Here is a 23,221-nt window from a genome sequence, read left to right as displayed (position 1 = left end):
CATGGATCCACAGTGGCGTGCAAGTGTTCTTTTGTGACATTTCAACACACATGGATTATTATAGTGACTTCATCATGTTTGAGATCACAGTGAGATCTTCTAGAGGGCAAAACTGTTGCCTTGTTCTTTCCCTTGCATCCTCTGAATTAGCTAAAGGGTAGATAGTGAATACTTCCTTTCTGAATGACATAACGAGGATTATAGAGAATTCAGATGAAACTGGAGCATGTCCAAAAAAAATGAAGTAGATGGGAAAAGTGAAAACTAGAAAACTGAAGAGGGCATGATAGTCAGACGAGACATTCTTTTTTTTTTTTTTTTTTTTTTTCTTTTGAGATGGAGTTTCAATCTTGTTGCCCAGACTGGAGTGCAGTGGCACAATCTCAGCTCATCGCAACTTCCAACTCCCGGGTTCAAGCGATTCTCCTGCCTCAGCCTCCTGAGTAGCTGGGATTACAGGCACCCGCCACCACGCCTGGCTAATTTTTTGTATTTTTTGTAGAGATGGGGTTTCACCATGCTGGCTAGGCTGGTCTTGAACTCCTGACCTCAGGCGATCCACCCGCCTTGGCCTCCCAAAGTGCTGGGATTACAGGTGTGAGCCACTGCGTCCAGCCGAGCCATTCTTAAACGGAACTCCCAGAAGAGCTCACTGGAGTCAGGGGCCTAGACTCAGCAAACCCAAGAGGACAGTGGCTCCTAGAGGAAGAATGTGGTTGTTCCAACACTGCAGCCCTTGTGTGTGCTGCCCAGGCAGCAGTGAAGACCACTGCCCAGGGGTTGCCAGAGGGGCCAATGGATGAATTTAGTGGCTGTCCTAACATGGTGGCCATGAGGGAGACCCCAGACCTCAGCAGCTTCTGCATCTCTGGACATGGTGAGAAGCCAGGAGTGGAAACTAAGGAGGTCATCACTCCAGCAGTTGGGGAGGGCACTCAGCTTTCCTTAGAAGGTGGCAGCAAGGGAGGGCTCAATCTCCCAAGCCCAACGGCTTTGAGTTGCAGCACTCACCATGTGATTCCATTCTCTTGTGTGTCCATCGCAGCCCTGTGGGCCTCAGAGTCCATTTCCTTAAGCCTGTGCTCTAGCTCCTTGTGATGGCTTCACAGGCCCCCCACAGGCTCAGTTTTCCCCTGAGCCTCACCTATCTGGGAAATTCCTATATGGGCATCCTGTAACCCACTGCAAACTTCAAACACTCCTATACAACTCAACATACACGTTTTTAGGATCTTAAATACTGACCATGCTATTAAAGGTAGAATCATAGACGTCTTAGAGTAAACTGGGATCTTAGAGCTCTCCAACGCTCCTGAATTTTACAAATGAGGGAAGTGAAGCTCAGAAAGGTTGAGCTACTTACCCAAGGTCACACAGCTAGCTTACGGTCAGGGGTAGAACTAGAAGCCTGATGTTCACCGGAACTCATTTCTCCATGCCACATTCTTAACAAATGTAGGCTTTCTCAGGATTTAGACTAACTCATCTGCTAAACTTCAGGTTGATTTATTTGAGTGATGTGTTTAGTTGATTCATTGTATATCTCTGCTGGAATTATTTCTAGCCATTGCTAAAGCAGTTAGGTCTGAAAATCAGAAGAATCTCTGTAAAATGTTGAAAGATGAGCCAATTTTTAAAACCCAGAAGGGAATGTGTATGGCCTGTGTAGCTGGAGGCTTCTAAACATTTTTTTTCTTCATCTGTGGAACATTTTTATCATTCTGGGGAAGATTTAGACATTGAATGTACTAAAAGGATTTCATTTGACTGCTATGTATTTACCCCTGCCTGTAATCTGCTAATAAACACTCGCAGGCAGAACAGCCTAATTGGCAGGATGAGTTAATGCACAGCCCATTTATCTGCCAAGCGCATGACACAGACCATGAACAAAATAAGCTGGTAACTGCCTCTCCCTCTTAGCCAATGCTTGTCCACACCCCGCCCTCTCCCAACCTGCTCTTCCTCTGGCCTTGAGCTTGGGGACAGTTTGATGCACAACTGCCATGCACCAGCAGGCTTCAGATAAACCTGGAAAGAAATGGAAGGGAAAGAACTTTCTGGTCAGGAGCACCTCTCTCTGCAGGGAAGTGGCCACCCCAAGTTGAAACATGTGTGCTGGCCGGGCACGGTGGCTCATGCCTGTAATCCCAGCACTTTGGGAATCTGAGGTGGGCAGATCTCCTGAGGTCAGGAGTTTGAGACCAGCCTGGCCAACAATGAAATCCCATCTCTACTAAAAATACAAAAATTAGCTGGGCATGGTGGGTGCCTGTAATCTCAGCTACTTGGGAGACTGAGGCAGGAGCATCACTTGAACCCGGGAGATGAAGGTTGCAGTGAGCGGAGATCATGCCACCACACTCTAGCCTGGGCAACAGAGCGAGACTCTGCCTCAAAAAAAATAAATAAAAATGAAAAATAAATAAAAATAAAACGTGTGCTTATAAAACATAGCTAAATACAAGTTCTGTTGAGGAGGATGAAGTGTCTCTCTGTGTTGGTCACAAGAGTGGATTGCAATAAAACAACTAATAATGATAATAAATATGATCACACTGGCTTGGCCAGGGGCTGCCTTCTGCTTTATTCTTCCAGAAACGGTTTAGCAAAGTCATTGTGAGACTACTGTCCTGGAACCTCCACTCCTCACCTACTCGAGAATATATCAAGGCTGCCTGGGCCTCCTGCCAGCCCTCAGTCCTGTCTCCATGCTGACCTGCCATGCAAGGGCAGCCTCCCCTTCTTGGAGGCACGCTTCGAACCAGTCTCCTAGATCTGCACAAACCCTCCCTCCAGCCTGGGCATGACCTTGTCGTAGGCCGTGCACACAATACAGCCTACCCTAGGGCTTGTCCCCGCTGTACGTGGACACCTCTTCCCTGGACTCACTCTGCAAAGGGGCCTTTAACTGAGCACCTGTGCTCTGTGCCCTCACAGGTCTCCCAGGCAGCTGCGGACCTCCTGGCCTACTGTGAAGCTCACGTGCGGGAAGACCCTCTCATCATTCCAGTGCCTGCATCAGAAAACCCCTTTCGCGAGAAGAAGTTCTTTTGTACCATTCTCTAACTCCGTGTGTGATGAAAACGCCTCCTTTTCTGACCTTCAAAGTCCCCTGTAGAGACCATGCATGCTCTAAGCCTTAGGGAGTGAGACCAACACCCATCCCTGCCCAGCCAACGGTGGCCGGGGCTTGTCTTATGTTTCCATCTGTTTTCTTCGTGGCATTCGATTTCATTTTTTTCTTTTCATTTTCATGTTATTTTCATTATTGGCAAAGAAAATCAAAATTTTTGTAGCCAAATAACAAATGTGCCATGTAAAAGTAAGTCTGGACTTAAGAGTTTAAAATTTTTAAACATCAATTTCCAAGTTTATATCATATTAATACATTTCAGTGGATAACTTATTTAAAAAAAAACTATGCCTAAATATCCCTTATTTGCAATATTCAGTATCAAATTAGAGCATTTTGACCAACTGAAACATATAACGTTTTCATCTCCTTTCCTGGAGAAAGCAGCTGCAGAGGTTCTGTATTTCCTGCATTTCCATCATCCTAGTAAAAAGACAACAACCCACAGGATTGGAATGGTTTTCTTTTGTTTTTTTTTTTGTTGTTGTTGTTGTTTTGAGATGGAGTCTCGCTCTGTCACCCAGGCTGGAGTGCAATGGCGTGACCTCAGCTCACTGCGACCTCCACCTCCTCGGTTCAAGCGATTCTCCTGCCTCAGCGTCCTGAGTAACTGGGATCATAGGCACGCGCCACCACACCCAGCTAATTTTTTGTATTTTTAGTAAAGACGGGGTTTCACCATGTTGGTCAGGCTGGTCTCAAACTCCTGACCTCGTGACCCACCCGCCTCGGCCTCCCAAAGCGCTGGGATTACAGGCGTGAGCCACCGCGCCCGGCCGTGGAATGGTTTTCTTAGCATATCCTCCTGGGGCCGTGGTGCCCCAGCTGTGGGCCGTGGTGGATGTCCCTTGTTTCAGTGGTCCTACAAAGGTAGATGGTGGGCGGACACCGAAGTCAACTTGACTGTAAAAGTACCCCATACCGTTGATGTGCTGTGGCAGACCTGTGGGTGCGGTCTCCCCTCTCCAAATGCCACCTCTTCCTGCTCCCTTCTCTTTTGGCTCCTACTCAGTAGTTCCATTGTGGGCTGCAGTAATATAAGGACCTGTTCTGGACACAGCACTGGGCCCGCTGGGGTTTTAGTAGGGCAGCCCCTTCCCTGCAGGAGTGAGGCATGGTGACAGCAGTCCCCTATGTGCCCCCAAGTCATCTGAGCATTGGTGTATGTTAAGGTACTTAATCTTCCAACAATAAATACCATAAGTGCATGTCTGTTTTATTTTATTTATTTATCTTTTGGAGACAGAGTCTTGCTCTGTCGCCCGGGCTGGAATGCAATGGCACAATCTCAGCTCACTGCAACTTCCACTCGCAGGTTCAAGTGATCCTCTTGTCTCAGCCTCCCTAGTAGCTGGGATGACAAGCACACGCCAACACGCCTGGCTTATTTTTGTATTTTTAGTAGAGATGGGGTTTCACCATGTCGGCCAGGCTGGTCTCCAACTCCTGGCCTCAAGTGATCTGCCCACCTTGGCCTCCCAAAGTGCTGGGATTGCAGGTGTGAGCCAGTGCACCCGGCCGTATGTCTGTTTTAGAGTGAGGGGAATCTGAGGCACAAAGAGTTTATGTAGTTTGCCCAAGGTTACACATGGTAAGCAGAAAAACTGGGATTTGAGGGCAGGCAGCCCGGCCCCAGAGTTCCCTTAGCCCCCTGAACTGTGCTACCTTCCAGGTCTACCTGTTTGCAGGTAGGGAGACCCACAAACTATCTTAACTGCACACCGTGAAGCAAACACCTTTGTTGCACCAACCCATGGTCCACACCTTTGTTGCAGCAACCCGTGGCACACTTCACTTCCCACATTCTCCAGGAGGAAGCCGTATTCTGGTAGTTTAAGGAAGGTGATTCATGGATGCCCCAAGGAAAGGCTAGACATCGATGAATTAGCTCTTGGATTGTCTAAGATCAACCTGAAGGCCCTACCTAAACCAAACTCATATGATCCCGATGAAAGAGGAGAATACACAGTGGGAGCAGAGCTCTTTGTGTAAGTTTGTTCTATTCTGTTTATTTGGAAACTGCCTCTCTCCCTAGTTCTGACAGAGACTTGCAGTGTGATAGAGAACAGGCCATTTGTGCCTGAAATGTTCTAACCTGCAAATTGGGTTTAATGGTAATTATCCTGCCTTTCTGTCTGGGAGGAAACAGAGATGCTACATAGATGAAAGCTCTGATTATCATTTAAAACAAATAAATGTACTAAATGCCATGGTATAATGTAGGGAAGAATGGATGACTTCAAAGAGACCATGGTTCCGTTGGAGGCATAAAATTGCCTGCAAAGAGGCAAATATAATTTCCAGATCAATTAATGACTTGCCGCCCTCGTAAATGGATTTAGGACATTTTTGTTCCTTGCTTCTTTTGTTAAAACTCAGTTTCATTATCAGCTCACTAATAATACCAGTGTTGTTAAGATGCTCAAACTAGAGCAGAATTGTATGCTGGATGTGACGCTAGGACCTCAGATCCTTTGATAGTGCAGTTATGACCAGGATCTCTTTATTCTGTGGTTCACGTCAACATCATTAACCCAATGAAGCGAAGCACAAATCATAAAGGCACATCAGAGAAGCCGAGAAAGTGGGGCCGTACAGAGAGCATCAAAATCAGGTCAGAAAAATGCTGCTTTCCTCTTCCACCAAACCTTCTCCCTGTTGTTTTTACATGCCCCGTCCCTCCAGATTCAGCCTCCCTTTTGTTCTCTCTCCTTTTCCTTTTCCTCCTCTCTTCCTTACCTTCCCCTGTGAGATGCTTTTCTGTCCTTTTACTGCACCTCTTCCAGACCTATGGCATTTGGGGACGGGTCACTCTTCCTAGAGTGATCCTGAATCCAGCTGCCTCTTCTTTTTTTGTTTTTGTTTTTGAGACAGAGTCTCTTTCTGTCGTCCAGGCTGGAGTGCAGTAGCGCAATCTTGGCTCACTGCAACCTCCGCCTCCCGGGTTCAAGCGATTCTTGTGCCTCACGAGGAGCTGGGATTGCAGGCGCCCGCCACCACACCCGGCTAATTTTTGTATTTTTAGTAGAGACGGAGTTTCACCATGTTGGCCACGCTGGTCTTGAAGCCCAGACCTCAAGTGATCCGCCCGCCTTGGCCTCCCAAAGTGCTGGGATTACAGGCGTGAGCCACTGCGCCTGGCCTAGTTCCCTCTTCATGGATGCAGATTTCTGCACATGAGCTGTGAGATCCACAGACATGTCACTGAGCTCCCCCACTCTGTCAGTGGAAGATGAATGGAATAAAGCCTGCTTGCATTGTGGAGTGCAGCTGTGGGGACAGTTGTCATTTTTGTGTTTTCAGCTTAACTGTCCAGCATCTCCCCTCCCTTCCTACAGCAGGGACATCATGCCTTAGATATAAACTTAGTGGTGTGCAGTACCCACCGTGGAAGCTGAAGAAGGGAGGTATTCCCTGTCTCTCAGGCATACCCCGCTTCCAGCCCCATACCAGTCGGGAAGTGGTCATTGACCTGGGGTGGACTACCTGGACCCTTGCTTGGGGCTATGAGCCTGGAGAATGTGACACAAATGAAGGGATGCTGAGACTCATTTCAAGGAAGCCACCGTGGTCCGTGGTTGGTAGTCATACAGCAAGGCAGGTGGGTAGGGCTGGCAGGCTGCAGGGATGCTGTGTCCACTGGTAGCAATGTCCAGGGATGGCAGGGTCCTGGGAATGTCATTTCTGCTCCACTCCTTGGACTCGCTGAGCTGTCTCCGCCTCCACCTATCTTCCTACAGACCTTCCTTCTAGTTTTCTGTCAATTCTTTGAGCCAGCAAACTCCATCCAGTACATTCTTTATTCTTTCATGAAATAGCTTGAGTTGGATGTAAATATATATGACCTAACAATTCCACCCCTAGGCGTATACCCAACAGAAATGTGTACATGTGTTCATCCAGAGACACGCTCTAAATCTTCACAAAAACACTCTCCATAATAACCCCGAACAGGAAAGCACCCCAATGCCCATGTTGGCTGGATAAGCACATTAGGGTATATTCACATGATGGAATCCCAGACTGCAATGGGAATGAGCTGCAACTCCACCCCCAACTTGGAGTGTATTCACCAACCCTAGTGTTGAACGAGATAAGGCAAAAACGCACCATAGGATTCCATTTATATAAAGTTTAAAACCCAGCAAAATTCATCCATGCGGTTGCAAGTAGAGATCAGTCCTAAGAAGACAGTAACCAGAAGGGGGCATGAGGTAGTGCTTCTGGGGTGTTCTATTTCTTGATCTGGTTGCCGGTTACCTGGGTGCTTTCTGTTTGTGAACATTCTTGGAGATGTACACTTTTGACTTGGGCACTTTTCTGTGTTTATGTTATACTTCAATAAAAAGTTGGTCTTTGTGACTAGCAATCAAGAATCCTACTTTTTTTGGCACTTTGCTCAAATTTTTACTCCTCTTTAGATATCATTAACATTACATTAATGATAACATCACTAGTGGGGCATTTTAAGAGCATGCTTGACATCATTTTAAAATACAAACTACGATCCTCAGCTATCTGGATGGAGAATAGGCCATCAGCACCACACAGGTAGGGCCCTGTGAACAAGATGCGCAAATGCTGTGGAAATTGTGTCTTTTGGGAAGACAGTGAGGAATCCCACTGCGAGTTCCCACTTGATGGCAGAGATGTTGTCCTCTCAGGCTCTCCTGCCTTCTGACCATCAGGAATGGATGGAGGAGATGGCCTGCTGCAAAACCCTATCATCAGACACCACCGTTGGGGAGGGAGCCGCAGCACAGGCCCCAGGGGGCTCTTCTATGACACCTCTGAATGCAAGCTCAGATGCCCAGGTCGCCCAGCCCATAGGTATTAATACACTGGGGCCGGAATACTGATGGCCACGCCTTGCTCCTTCCACTCTGCTCACATCCCTGGGGGCTCTGGCCCTGCTTCTGAACCTCAGATTGTTTCTGAGCATCTCCCAGGGTGTCTCCCTTGTTCTCAGCTACCAAGCAGCCTCTGCCATCTCCCTGTGGCAGCTCTGACATGTTGAGTTCCAGGGCAATCACAGAGCAGCTTCACGCTGGGACCCCACGACCGTGAGTCAAAAGGGCTTGCCTCTGATCCTGAGCTCCAGCCCCCCATGGAAGTCAACTACAAATCTATGAATTGTCAGCAGCCCCCCTGCTGCTGGGAGCCAGGGGAGGGAGCAAACCAAAGGGCAGAAGGAAGTTTGTTCTGGTGACTCTTCAGATTTGAGATGACAATAATAAGAGTAATAACAAGCAACATTGATCTGATGTCAGAGGCATGTGAACCAAAAACTCCATCTTGAATAGGGGCTGGGTAAAATGAGGCTGAAACCTACTGGGCTGCATTCCCAGGCGGTTAAGGCATTCTAAGTCACAGGATGAGATAGGAGGTCAGCACAGAATACAGGTTGTAAAGACCTTGCTGATAAAACAGTTTGCAGTAAAGAAGCTGGCTAAATCCTAGCAAAGCCAAGACGGCCACAAGAGTGACCTCTCTGGTTGTCCTCAGTGCTACACTGCCGTCAGTGCCACGACAGTTTACAAATGCCATGGCAACATCAGGAAGTTACCCTATATGGTCTAAAAAGGGGAAGCATGAATAATCCACCCCTTGTTTAGCATATACTCAAGAAATAACCATAAAAATGGGCAACCAGCAGCCCTTGGGGCTGCTCTGTCTATGGAGTAGCCATTCTCTTATTCCTTTACTTTCTTGATAAAGCAAGTTTATTTCACTTTGCACTGCGGACTCGCCCTGAATTCTCTCTTGCGTGAGATCCAAGAACCCTCTCTTGGGGTCTGGATTGGGACCCCTGTTCTTAACACTGAGAAGAACATGGATGATAGCAATCAATTAGACAGAATTATTCACACTTACATCTCCTCAGCTCTTCAGGGGGTAAGACGCCAGATCATGGGCGGGTTTTTTTTGTTTTTTGTTTTTTTTTCTTGAGATGGGATCTCGCTCTGTTGTGCAGGCCAGAGTGCAGTGATGCCATCACAGCTCACTGCAGCCTCGAGCTCCTGGGCTCAAGCAATCCTCCAGCCTCAGCCTCCTGAGTAGCTGGGACTACAGGTGCACGCCACCATGCCAGGCTGACTTTTTTTAATTTTTTTGTAGAGACAGGGTCTCACTATGTTGCCTGGGTTAGTCTCGAACTCCTGGGCTCAAGCAATCCTCCCACCTCTGCCTCCCAAGCACTGGGATTACAGGTGGGAGCCACCGTGCACTGCCATGGGCTGTTTTCATGAAAGATCAGAGGATGCCCTCTACTCCCCAGCTTCCAGCCACATCTCCTGGGTGGCACAGCGCTCTGCCATCCCCAGGATGTAGGCCCAGAGCAGCAGAGGTGGAGGATGAGCTGGGCGTCTGCCCAGTTTTAATGCTTTTATTGATGTGTGGACAAAACAGGCACACACTAGTACCATCCTGCATTCCATCTGGTTTCTAGGAAAACCCTCACAACTTGCTTCAGTTTCAGCTATACATAATTTACTAACTTGTAAATGTTCAAACCCACATACAATCATTAACCGCATGCTGGTATTGTAGCCACTTACTTCAAAGATTCCCTAGTGACCCAGGGTGGCCTCCAAGGCCCTGCCTGCCCTGACTCCTTCTTACTTTCCAGCGTCACTTTCACACCTCACTCCCCCTGAAAACCCTGTACTCCATCCACGCTGGTCATGATTCAAACCCACCTACTAGCCATGCTCCCTGCTGCCACAAGGCCTTTGCACCTGCAGCTTCCTCTGCCTGGCACACTCTTCCCTCCTCTCTTTGCCAGATGGACTTATTTGGTAGATCTTGACTCAAGCATCACTGAAGACTCAAGCCTTCTCTGACCTCTCTGACGAGGTCAAATCTATCTCTAGGTTCTTATTCACTGCGAGGCTCTCCTTTGAGGCCCTTGTCATGGTTGCAGTTGTACATTTGTGTAAGTGATGACTCAAGGAAGATCTGTCTCCCCCACGATGCCATAAACCCTCTGAGGGCTGGGGTTCTAGGTGTGAAAGGAAAAGAAATCTCCCTGAAATCACTAAGCCAGAGGGAAGGGTCAAGCTGGGAACTGCCTTGGGCAAACCTGCCTCCCACTCTATTCCTAAGTAAGATAGCTACATACCCACCCCACCCTCCACCACCACCACCCCCGCAAGCCCCGCACTCCCTCACAATTTGCCCATGAGGAAATTCCTTGCAGACAAAGGACAGGCAGAAGTCAAAGTCATCCCTCTGCTCATGTGAGACAAATGCTCATCTGATTTGCTTGCTCTGCCCTATTGTTTCACTAAGCCAGACTAAGGCATAAGTGACTATTCCTGTAAATCAGCAGTCCCAAACCTTTTTGGCACCAGGGGCTGGTTTTGTGGAAGACATTTTTTCCACGGATGTGGGGTGGGTGGGATGGTTTCAGATGAAACTGTTCCACCTTGGATCATCAGGCATTAGTTAGATTCTCATAAGGAGCAATCTAGATCTCTCCCATGCACCGTTCACAATAGGGTTCACCCTCTTATGAGAATCTAATGCCACCACAGGTCTAGCAGGAGGTGGAGCTCAGGCGGTAATGCTCACTGGCTGCTCACCTCCTGCTTCCTAACAGGCCACAGACCCATACTGGTCCGTGGCCTAGGGGTTAGGGACCACTGCTGTAAACTGTTTATTCGGTGAAAGGCTAATCAGAAACTCAAAAGCATGCAACAGTTTGTCTCTTATCTACCTAGGACCTGGAAGGCCCCTCCCCACTTTGAGTTGTCTTGCCTTTCTGGACTGAACCAATGTACATCTGACATATATTGATTGATGTCTCTTGCCTCCCTAAAATATATAAAATCAAGCTGTGCCCTGACCACCTTGGGCATATGTTGTCAGGAGCTCCTGAGGCTGTGTCATGGGTGTGTTCTTAACCCTAGCACAAAAAACTTTCTAAACTGATTGACACCTATCTTGGATACCATTTGGTTTACATGGTTTTACTCATTCCCAGTACCTAACATATCATCTGGCACATGATGGCAATCAGAAGGTATTATCTGAATAAATGCATGAAAGTTACTACTAGTCCTTTCTTGACATTAAGTGCTTCTCCTTAGGGGTGTGAATGAACCCTTAGAAGACTGAAATAGTAACCAAGGAAAGGGGGCGGGGGAACCAATATTTGTTGAGTGCAAACATGTGCCAGGTCTTGAGCAAAAGAGTTAACTTTTTTTCTTTTTTTTTTTTTGAGACAGAGTCTTGCTCTGTCACCCAGGCTGGAGTGCAGTGGCACAATCTCGGCTCATTGCAACCTCCACCTCCCGGGTTCAAGCGATTCTCCTGCCTCAGCCTCCCAAGTAGCTGGGATTACAGGCATGCACCACTATGTCCAGCTAATTTTTGTATTTTTAGTAGAGATGGGGTTTCACCATGTTGGCCAGGCCGGTCTCGAACTCCCAACCTCAGGTGATCTGCCTGTCTTAGCCTCCCAAAGTGCTAGGATTACAGGCGTGAGCCACTGTGCCCCGCCAGGAGTTAACTTTTTAAATCCTTACAAATTGCATTGTGATATTCTTTATCCTCATTTGGTAGATGTAGGTTCTTCATATAAATATGAGGAAGCTGAGTTTAGGCTGGGTGCAGTGTCTCACATCTGTAATCTCAGCGCTTTAGGAGGCCGAGGTTGGCAGATTGCTGGAGCTCAGAAGTTCAAGACCAGCCTGGTCAACACAGCAAGACCCCATCTCTACAAGAAATTTAAAAATTAGCCAGGCATGGTAATGCGTGTCTGTAGTTACAGCTACTCAAGAGGCTGAGGCAGGAGGATCACATGGGATCAGGAGGTCAAGGCTGCAGTGAGCTGAGATCGTGCCACTGCACTCCAGCCTGGGCAGCAGGAGAGATGCTGTCTCAAAGAGAGAGAAACAGAGACAAGAAAAGAAACTAAATTCAAAATAAGTAAGTTGCCAGATGTTAGATAACTACTAAGTGACTGAATTTGAATTTGAATCAGTCCACCTGACACCACCACCACCCCGCCTGTTGTCAGACTGAGGCATTTAAGAACCAAAAGGCTTGGCCAGGCACAGTGGCTCACGCCTGTAATCCCAACACTTTGGGAGGCAGAGGCAGGCGGATCACCTGAGGTCGGGAATTCAAGATAAGCCTGGCCAATATGGAGAAACCCTGTCTCTACTAAAAATACAAAATTACCTGGGTGTGGTAGCACATGCCTGTAATCCCAGCTACTCAGGAGGCTGAGGCACGAGAATCGCTTGAACCCGGAAGGCGGAGGCTGCGGTGAGCCGAGATCGTGCCATTGCACTCCAGCCTGGGCAACAAGAGTGAAACTCCAAAAAGTCTCAAAAAAAAAAAAAAAAAAAGAGCCAAAAGGCTCTCATCTCCTCCATACCTCATTTAAAGAAAAAATGCAGGGCCAGGCACAGTGGCTCATGCCTTTATTCCCAGCACTTTGGGAGGCCAAGGCAGGCAGATCACTAGAGATCAGGAGTTCGAGACCAGCCTGGCCAATATGGTGAAACCCCATCTCTAAGAAAAATACAAAAATTAGCCAGCATGGTGGTGCGTGCTTGTAATCCCAGCTACTTGGGAGGCTGAGGCAGGAGAATGGCTTGAACCCGGAAGGCGGAGGTTGCAGTGAGCTGAGATTGTGCTCACTGCACAATCTCTTTACTCTCTCCGATGGAAACTACGGCTCAACGTTCTTTACAGCCACAGGCTTTCACGGATTTCACGCTATCATTGGATCAACATTTCTCACTATCTGCCTCCTCCACCAATTAAAATTCCACTTTACATCCAGCCACCACTTTGGCTTGGAAGCTGCCGTCTGATTTGACACTTCGTAGATGTAGTATGACTATTCTTACACGTCTCTGTCTACTGATGAGGATCCTACTCTTTTAGTGTAAACAATACCATTGATTTCCAATCAATTAGTTTCAATAATATCCAAAAGAGAGTAATCAACCTGACACTAGCCCTAGTAACCAACACCTTACTGGCCCTATTACTAATAACAATTGCATTGCTCCTACAGCGTAATACTTATATAGAAAAATCCAGCCCCTGTGAATGCAGATTTGACCCAATAGCCTCTGCCTGCCTCCTCTTTTCCATAAAATTCTTCCTAGTAGCCATCACATTCCTCCTTTTCGACTCAGAGATCACTCTATTACTACCCCTGCCATGAGCCCTTCAGACAACCAACCTGACACTAATAATCAGCACAGCCCTTATACTAATTACCATTTTAATCCCAGGCTTGACATGAATGAGCCCAAAAAGGATTAGACCGGGATGAATTGGTAAATAGTTTAAGCCAAAATAAATGATTTTTACTCATTAGATTATGATAGACCATGTTTACCAAATGCCCTTATTAGCACACACCATTATCACTGCTAGGGATATTAGCCTATCGATCCCACCTAGTATCATCCCTGTTATGCCTAGAAGGCATAATACTATCAATAGTTATCATAAATACTCTTACAGCTTTAAGCATACATTTCACTCTAGCACCCATAATCCCCATCATCCTCCTAGTATTTGCTCCCTGCAAAGCTGCAGTGGGCTTTGCCTTACTAGTTTCAATCTCCAACACATATGGCCTGGATTACGTACAAAATCTAAATTTACTTCAATGCTAAAAATTATTATTCCAACAATTATACTGTTACCAATGACATGATTCTCTAAAAATTCTATAATCTGAATCAACATGATTATTCACAGCCTACTCATCAGCCTCGTCAGCCTACTATTTTTTAACCAATTCAGCGATAACCCATCCAACCTCTCATTAATTTTCTCTTCTGACCCGCTGACGTCACCGCTTCTAATCTTAACAGCCTGTCTACTGCCTCTTACAGTTTTTGCTAGAAGCCAATATCACCTGTCCAATGAATCACGCCCATGAAAAAAGCTCTATATTTCTATATTGATTTCCCTACTGACTTTTTTAATCAGAGCATTCACAGCCACAGAACTAATTATATTTTATATCCCCTTTGAAGCCACACTAGTTCCTACCCTAATTATCATCACCCACTGAGGCAACCAACCAGAACGCCTCAATGCAAGCTCATACTTCCATTTTACACACTAGTAGGATCCCTTCCTCTACTTGTAACACTTGTTTATACTCAAAATACCTCAGGTTCACTAAACATGCTAGTAATAATACTTACTACCCAAGAGCCTTTAGCCTCCTGATCCAACAATCATACATGACTAGCATGTATCATAGCTTTTATAGTAAAAATACCTCTATACAGATTTCACCTATGACTCCCCAAAGCCCACGTAGAAGCCCCTACTGTGGCTCGATAGTACCTGGAGCAGGACTGCTAAAGCTAGGTGGCTAGAGTATAATACAACTTACTCTTCTCCTCAATCCCCTAACAGAACATATAGCATACCTTTTCCTCATGCTGTCCCTATGAGGGAGAGTTATGACAAGCTCTATTTGTCTATGACAAACTGATCTAAAATCATGTATTGCCTACTCCTCTGTAAGCCACATAGCACTTGTTATCATGGCTATCCTCATTCAGACCCCTTGAAGCTTAACAGGTGCAGTCACCCTTATAATTGCTTATGGACTCACTTCAGCCTTACTATTCTGCCTAGCAAATTCAAACTACGAGCAGGCCCATAGGTGAACCCTATTACTTACCGAACGCCTTCAAACACTGCTTCTGCTAATAGCCTCTCGATGACTTCTAGCAAATCTTACTAACCTTGCCTTACCCCACACCATTAATCTAGTAGAACTCTTTGTGACTGTGGCCTCATTCTTCTGATCTAATATCACTATTATGCTTATAGGACTTAATATACTAATTACAGCCCTTTACTCCCTAAATATGCTAATCACAACACAACGAGGGACACTTGCATATTATATTAACAGTACTAAACCTTCCTTTACACGAGAGAACACATTAATACTTATACATCTTGCGTCTATCTTCCTATTATCTTTAAACCCTAAACTTATTATGGGGTTTGCATGCTGTAGCTGTAGTTTAACCAAAACATTAGATTGCAGATCTAATCATAGAAGCCTGCAACTTCTTACCTACTGAGAAAGTATGCAAGAACTGCTAACTCGTGCCCCCATGCCTAACAACATGGCTTTCTCAACTTTTAAAGGATTAGAGTCATCTGTTGGTCTTAGGAGCCAAAAACATTGGTGCAACTCCAAATAAAGCAACAAACATGTATTCTTCCACTGCTATAACATCCCTAATCCCCTTAATCTTACCGATTACCGTTACCTTAGCCAACCCCCGCAAAAAAGTTTCACACCCAAATTACGTAAAAACATCTATCGCATGTGCCTTCGTTATTAGCCTCATTCCTACAACAATGTTGATATGCACAGACCAAGAAGTCATTATCTCAAACTGACACTGAATGACCATCCAAACTCTCAAACTCTCACTAAGCTTCAAGCTAGACTAATTCTCCACAATATTTATCCCAGTAACACTCACTGTTCATTACCTGATCTATTATAGAATTCTCAATATGATATATAAACTCAGACCCTAACATTAATCAGTTGTTCAAATACTTATTTTCCTCATCACAATATTAATTCTGGTTACCGCCAACAACCTCTTTCAGCTCTTTATTGGGTGAGAAGGCGTAGGAATCATGTCTTTCTTACTAATCGGCTGATGGTACGGCCAAGCAGATGCTAATACAGCAGCCAAGCAGTTCTGTACAACCGCATCGGCAATATTGGCTTTATTTCAGCTATAGCATGATTCCTCCTGTCCTCCAACACATGAGAATTTCAGCAAACATTTATTCCAGACCCTACCCCCAACTCCCTTCCATTAATTAGCCTTCTCTTAGCAACAGCAGGAAAGTCAGCTCAATTCGGCCTCCATCCCTGACTCCCATCCACCATAGAAGGCCCAGCCCCAGTCTCAGCCCTACTCCACTCCAGCACTGTAGTTGTAGCAGGAGTATTCCTGCTCACCTGCTTCTGCCCTTTAATAGAAAATAACCTATCAATCCAAATCTTTACATTATGTCTGGGGGCTATTACTACCTTATTCACAGCCATCTGTGCTGTAACACAAAATGATATCAAAAATATCATAGCATTCTCCACCTCAAGCCAGTTAGGCCTTATAATAGTCACAATTGGCATTAATCAGCTGCATCTAGCATTCCTTCACATCTGCACCCATGCCTTTTTCAAACCTATATTATTTATATGTTCAGGGTCCCTCATCCATAACCTCAGTGAAGAACAAGACATCCGAAAAATAGGAGGGCTATTCAAGACTGTACCCCTCACTTCCTCCTCCCGTTTTATCAGCAGCCTCACACTTACAGGTATGCCTTTCCTCACAGGCTTTTACTCCAAAGACCTCATTATTGAACCTGCAAACACATCATACACCAATGCCTGAGCCCTTTCTATTACGCTTATTGCCACCTCCTTGACAGCTGTCTACAGTACCCATATTATTTTCTTCGCTCTAATAGGGCAACCTTGCTTCATGACTCTGGTTATTATTAACGAAAATAACCCCTTCCTAATTAAACAGCTAACAATCAGCAGCATCTTCGCCGGATTCCTCCTCACCAACAGTATTATTCCTGCGTCATCCCCCCAAACAACCATACCACTCCACCTGAAGCTCACAGCCCTAGGTGTGACCACCTTAGGCTTCTTACTAGCAATGGAGTTTAATCTCATAACTAATAACCTTAAACTAAAATAGCCACTACAGACATTCAACTTCTCCAAAATACTAGGATTCTATTCAGTCACAATTCACCATACAACCCCCAACTCAAACCTATCCACAAGCCAAAATCTGGCTTCACTACTACTAGACCTAATTTGACTAGAAAAGTCTATACCAAAGACCATTTCACAAACCCAAATTTCAGCCTCCATTACTGTATCTACTCAGAAAGGCCTAATTAAACTCTACTTTCTCTCTTTTTTTATCCCATCCCTTTTAACCCTACTCCTAATTATCTAATCTATTACCCCGAGTAATTTCAATCGCAACATAAATAGTAACAAATAATGATCAACCAGCAACTACCACTATTCAACACCCATAACTATACAAGGCAGCCGCACCCACAGGATCCTCATGCAACAACCCCTCCCCCTCCCCCTCAAAAATCATCCAACTCTCTATGCTGTTAAAATCAATCATGATCCCCACCCCATCATGCTCAACTATTCACCAAACCGACAGCAACCCCTTTAATACTCGTAATAGTAAAGCCCCTCCGATGTCAATATTTGACCCTCATGTTTCAGGATATTCCTCAGCAGCTATTGCCATGGTATAGCCAAAAACAACCATCATGCTACCCAAGTAAACCAAAAAGACTGTCAACCCCACAAAAGCCACACCAAAAATCAACACAATACCACAATCTACAGCACCACTAATAATTAGCCCTAGGCCCCCATAAATAGGAGAAGGTTTCAAAGAGAAACCTACAAACCCTATAACCAAAAGGACACTTAATAAAGATATAAAATATGCCACTGTTCCCACATGGACTATAACTATGACTAATGACATGAAAAATCATTGTTGAACTTCAACTAGAAGAACACTAATGGTCAATATCCACAAAACACACTCGCTAATAAAAATTATTAATTACTCACTAATTACTCATAGTGTGCACTCCAGCCTGGGCAACAGAGTGAGACTCTGTCTCAAGAAAAGAAAAAAAAAAAAAGCAGCTACTAATAAACCATGAAAGCACACTTTTTTTTTTTTTTTTTTTTTGAGATAGGGTCTTGCTCTGTCTCCCAGGCTGGAGTGTGCACACTATTGACTTCATAGTATTGTTATACTTTCTTGCCATTTAAAAATCAAAAAGCACCTGCATTCTATAAATGCACCTTCACACAGTGTAGCTGTGTACTGGTTTCATTGTGGTAATTAAGGCCGGGGAGGGCCACTGCTGCTAAGAAGTGAAAGAACAGCTTGAAGAGGAAAGAAACATTGTCCCATGAAACACGAAGGTAACATGGTCCGTTTAGTTCACACATAAGGCCTGTTATTAGGAGTAGGGAGTATCTGAAGTGTTTCCGTGAGAAAAGAGACCTATTATTACCATGGCCAGGTGTGCGCACAAGTATTCATTCTCTGGCTGTTCTTTCCAAATCATTTGGTAAAATTCTCATTATTTAGTACATTTTATTTCATCTTTTCTTTTTCAGTTAAATTAGACTTCATTCAATTTGATTTTACATATAAACCAATCCCTGGGGCAAAATAAAGGAATTCATTGGTTTGGATAAATCCAGTGCTATGCAGCTGATGCCACTCTTCTTTATTTATTTCTTTTTGCTTTGTTTTGTGTTTTTGAGATGGGGTCTCGCTGTGTCACCCAGGCTGCAATGCAGTGGCACGATCGTGGCTCACTGCAGCCTGTACCTCCTGGTCTCAGGCAGTCCTCCCACCTCAGTTTCCCGAATAGCTGGGACTACAGGCACACGCCACCATGCCTAAGTTTTCTATTTTTTGTAGAGACGAGGTCTCGCGATGTTGCCCAGGCTGGTCTCAAACTCCTGGGCTCAAGCGATCCTCCCGCCTTGGCCTCCCAAAGTGCTAAGATTACAGACATGAACCACTGTGCCTGGCCTTTGATGCTGCTTTTCTAATACCTTTCTCCTGATCAAATAATTAGTTGTTTCATCTTAGCCCTTACTGGTATGTAACATTTAGAAGTGCAGATCCACATTGGCACAGCTTCCTTTAGTTAAAAATTATGGCCGGGCGCAGTGCCTCACACCTGTAGTCCCAGCACTTTGGGAGGCCGAGGCGGGCAGATCACCTGAGGTCTGGAGTTCGAGACCAGCCTGGACAACATGGTGAAACCCTGTCTCTCCTAAGAATACAAAAATTAGCTGTGCATGATGGTGCGCGTCTGTAGTCCCAGCTACCTGGGAGGCTGAGGGAGGAGAATCACTTGAACCTTGGAGGCGGAGGTTGCAGTGAGCCAAGATCGTGCCACTGCACTCCAGCCTAAAATACAGAGTGAGACTCTGTCTCAAAAAAACAAAACAAAAAAATTACATAGGAAGAAGAAAATCCAAGAGGAAAGAAGACACCTTGCTTGATAGATAAATAAAAATTGAGCCAGGAGGTATTTAGGAGGCCAAAAACCAAAAATCAGAATGGCAAAGAGACTGGGCTTTGGAATCAGAGATGCTCGGGTTGAAATCCTGGCTCTGACATCTACTGGCTTTGCCACTGTCCAAAGCTCTCATTTCTTCATCTAGTAAAATGAGGATAATAACACCTATTTCACAGGCAGCTCTTGATGATTCATGAAATCACATAAGTATTTAACACATGCCTGGGACATAACACATGCTCAGTAAATAGGCATTAACTGTATTTACCCTATCCATAATTATTGTGGTAACGAGTCCACACAAAGACTCAGAATTTCAGATAAGACTTGGTCATTTGCCGAAGATGCATGGAGGGAAGGAGAGACAGTAACACTTACCAGCTAGTAACTGGGTGCCCATCACACTCCAGTTTCATAACACATCAACATCACTGTCTTTGTATACAGGAGTACAAGCTAAGACCCCCTCACTCCAGGAACTGAATTATGAAGAAAATAACTCATGATATGCCGGAAAGATAACACTTTCCCATAATCAGCACCAGAAGGGGAGCTCAAGTCTGTAATGAAAGCTCTCAAGCTTCAAAATTGCTATTTCAAGAGGTGATGATAAAAGCCATTCGAAGGATGGAGCACAATGACGCACACCTGTAATCCCAGCACTTTGGGAGGTTGAGGCAGGAGGAGGTCAGGAGTTCAAGACCAGCCTGGCCAACATGGCGAAACCCCATCTCTACTAAAAATACAAAAATTAGCTGGACCTGGTGGTGCACACCTCTAGTCCCAGCTACTCGGGAGGCTGAGGCAGGAGAATCTCTTGAACCAGGAGGCAGAGGTTGCAGTGAGCCAAGAATGTGCTACTGCACTCCAGCCTGGGCAAAAGTCATTTTGGAGGTCGAAGTACTTATTTGGTAAAACATTCAGGGTCTAGGAAGGGGCCACAGTATTAACCCAATATTAACCATTAAATATCTCTCTGGTGGCTGGGACTTGACTTTGTTTCTAACCACAATTGACCCTTGAACAATGCAGGGATTAGGAGCACCAACCCCTTTCCCTCCTCCTAGCAGTCAAAAATTCACTTATAACTTTTTTTTTTCTTTTCAAGACGGAGTCTTGCTCTGTCACCCAGGCTGGAGTGCAGTGGCTCGATCTCGGCTCACTGCAACCTCCGACTCCTGGGTTCAAGCCATTCTCCTGTCTCAGCATCCGGAGTAGCTGGGATTACAGGCACACGCCACCACGCCCAGCTAATTTTTGTATTTTTAGTAGAGAGAGAGTTTTGCCATGTTGGTCAGGCTGGTCTCAAACTCCTGACCTCAGATGATCCGCCCGCCTCAGCCTCCCAGTCCTGGGATTACAGGCATGAGCCACCGCGCCCAGCCACATACAACTTTTGACTCTCCAAAAACTTAACTACCGATAGCCTAGTGTTGACCAGAAGTCTCACCAAGAATATAAACAGTCAATTAATACATTTTTATGTCATGTGTATCATATACTGTATTCTTACAATAAAATAAGCCAGAGAAAATAAATTTTATTAAGACAACTGTAAGAAAGAGAGCCAGGCATGGTGGCTCATGCCTGTAATCCTAGGACTTTGGGAGGCTGAGATGGGAGGATAGCTTGAGCTCAGGAGTTGGAGGCTGCAGTGAGCTAGGTTGTGCCACTGCACTCCAGTCAGGGTGACAGAGGAAAGAACGAAAGAAGGAAAGAAAAGAAAGAGAAAGAAAGAGAGAGAGAGAGAGAGAGAAAGAAAGAAAGAAAGAAAGAAAGAGAAGAAAAGAAAGAAGGAAGGAAGGAAAGAAGGAAGGAAGAAAAGGAGGAAGGAAGAAAAGGAGGAAGGAAGGAAGGAAAGAAAGAGAAAGGAAAGGAAGGGAAGGGAAAGGAAAGGGAAGGGAAGGGAAGGAAGGAAGGTCATAAAGAAGATAAAGTATATTTACTATTCATTAAGTGAAAGTGGATCATCATAAAAGTCTTCATCCTCATCTTCATCTTCACAATGAGTAGGCTGAGGAGGAAGAGGAAGAGGAGGAGTTGGCTTTGCTGTCTCCGGGGCGGCAGAGGTGGAGGAAAATCCACATATAAGTGGACCCACACAGTTTAAGCCCGTGTTGTTCAAGCCTCAACTATACTAACAAGTAGTGCTGTCTTTTTGTGGTGAGCTGATTTCTCTGTTATATTCCTGTTTTCACCTCTGCCAATTTTGAATGAGTAAGCAGTGGACCAAGATACCAAAGGCTGGGCCCCTCCTCTACAAGGCCAGGTCATGCAGGGACCTAGAAGGGAAAGAGGGGGAGAGCCGGCTGCTGTCACTCTGATGGAGCTGGTGAAGGATGTCCAGCTGCTGTCCCAGGCTAACGCTGGGGAGAAATCACTCTAGACAGCCATCACGGGGCCAGCCAGAGATAGTCAAAAGGGCATGGTCTTAGCCAGTATACACTGCTATAAAAAACAAATGCCATAGACGGAGTAGATTTTTTTTTTTTTTTTGAGATAGATTCTCACTCTGTCGCCCAGGATGGAGTGCAGTGGCATGGTCTTGGCTCACTGCAACCTCTGCCTCCCAGGTTCAAGCGATTCTCCTGCCTCAGCCTCCCGAGTAGATGGAATTACAGGTGCAAGCCACCATGCCCAGCTAATTTTTGTATTTTTAGTAGAGACGGGGTTTCACCACATTGGTTAAGTTGGTCTCGGACTCCTGACCTTGTGATCCTCCTGCCTTGGCCTCCCAAAGTACTGTGATTACAGGCATGAACCACCGCACCCAGCCAACTGAGTAGCTTATACACAGCAGAAATGTATTTCTCCCAGTTCTGGAAGCTGGAAGTCTGAGATGAGGGCACCAGCATAGCTTCTCTTGAGGCCTCTCCTGGGCTGCAGATGGCCCTCTTCTCACTGTGTTCTCATGTGACCCAGAGCAGAGGGGAGCAAACCGCCTCAGCACTCTTACAAGGGCACTAATCCTGCCTTCCTGACCTCATCTAATCCTAATCACTCCCAAAGGCCCCATTGAATTTTAGGGGGTGGGGTTTCAAGAGATGAGTTTCAGGGAGACACAAACATTCAGTCTATAACAATGGCTGCAGGAGCTTGGCAGTGTCCAGGCACAAATTATTCATTTAGTTATTGTTTTGGGCTGAATTGTACCTCCTTTCCAAATTCGTATGTTGAAATCCTAAACCCTAATACCTTATAATATAACCATATAGTAGTTCCCCCTTATCTGCAGTTTCACATTCTATAGTTTCCATTACCCATGGTCTACTGCAGTCCAAAAATATTAAATGGAAAGTTCCAGAAATAATTCATACATTTTAAATTGCATTCAATTCTGAGTAGCATGATTAAATCTCATGCCATCCCACTCGGTCCCACCCAGGATGTGAATCATCCCTTAATCCATATAGCCACCCTGTAGATACCCCATGCTGTTAGTCATTTAGGAACCGTCTTGGTTATCACTGTTGTGATATTACGGTGCTTGTGTCCAGATAATTCTTATTTTACTTCATAAGGGCCCCAAAGCACAAGAGTAGTGATGCTGGCATATTGTTAAAATTGTTCTATTTTATTATTAGCTACTGTCGTTAATCTCTTATCATAGGTACATATGTATAGAAAAAAACATGGTATATGTATATGGTTTGGTACTATCAATGGTTTCACGCATCCACTGGGGGTCTTGGAATGTATCCCCACAGATACAGAGAGGCTACTGTGTTTGAAAATAGGGCCTTTACAGCCGCCCTGTCCGGGAGGTGAGGGGCGCCTCTGCCCGGCCGCCCCTACTGGGAAGTGAGGAGCCCCTCTGCCCGGCCAGCCGCCCCGTCCAGGAGGGAGGTGGGGGGGGTCAGCCCCCTGCCCGGCCAGCCGCCCCGTCCGGGAGGTGAGGGGCGCCTCTGCCCGGCCGCCCCTACTGGGAAGTGAGGAGCCCCT

The 23,221-nt window shown here is 45.6% G+C and overlaps 1 protein-coding gene and 1 pseudogene across 3 annotated transcripts in view; both read left to right on the top strand.

Annotated features, from left to right (window-relative positions):
• Positions 1–7,495, top strand: part of GNG4 (G protein subunit gamma 4) — a 107,580-nt gene extending 100,085 nt beyond the window's left edge. For all 3 annotated transcript variants that reach the window (XM_019032017.4, XM_055372584.2, XM_031004274.3), the window contains one exon: positions 2,941–7,495. In XM_019032017.4, coding sequence (XP_018887562.1) covers positions 2,941–3,069 — 129 coding nt within the window. In that variant the 3' untranslated portion in view covers positions 3,070–7,495. The remainder of the gene's footprint in view (positions 1–2,940) is intronic.
• Positions 7,496–15,355: 7,860 nt separating this feature from the next.
• On the top strand, positions 15,356–17,148 carry LOC101141337 (NADH-ubiquinone oxidoreductase chain 5-like; annotated as a pseudogene).
• The last annotated feature ends 6,073 nt before the right edge of the window (positions 17,149–23,221 follow it).

The sequence above is a fragment of the Gorilla gorilla genome, chromosome 1, assembly GCF_029281585.2.
Source record: "Gorilla gorilla gorilla isolate KB3781 chromosome 1, NHGRI_mGorGor1-v2.1_pri, whole genome shotgun sequence".
Taxonomy (NCBI): domain Eukaryota; kingdom Metazoa; phylum Chordata; class Mammalia; order Primates; family Hominidae; genus Gorilla; species Gorilla gorilla.
The sequence above is the reverse complement of the archived record's forward strand: the minus strand, read 5'-3'. Positions and strand labels throughout refer to the sequence as shown.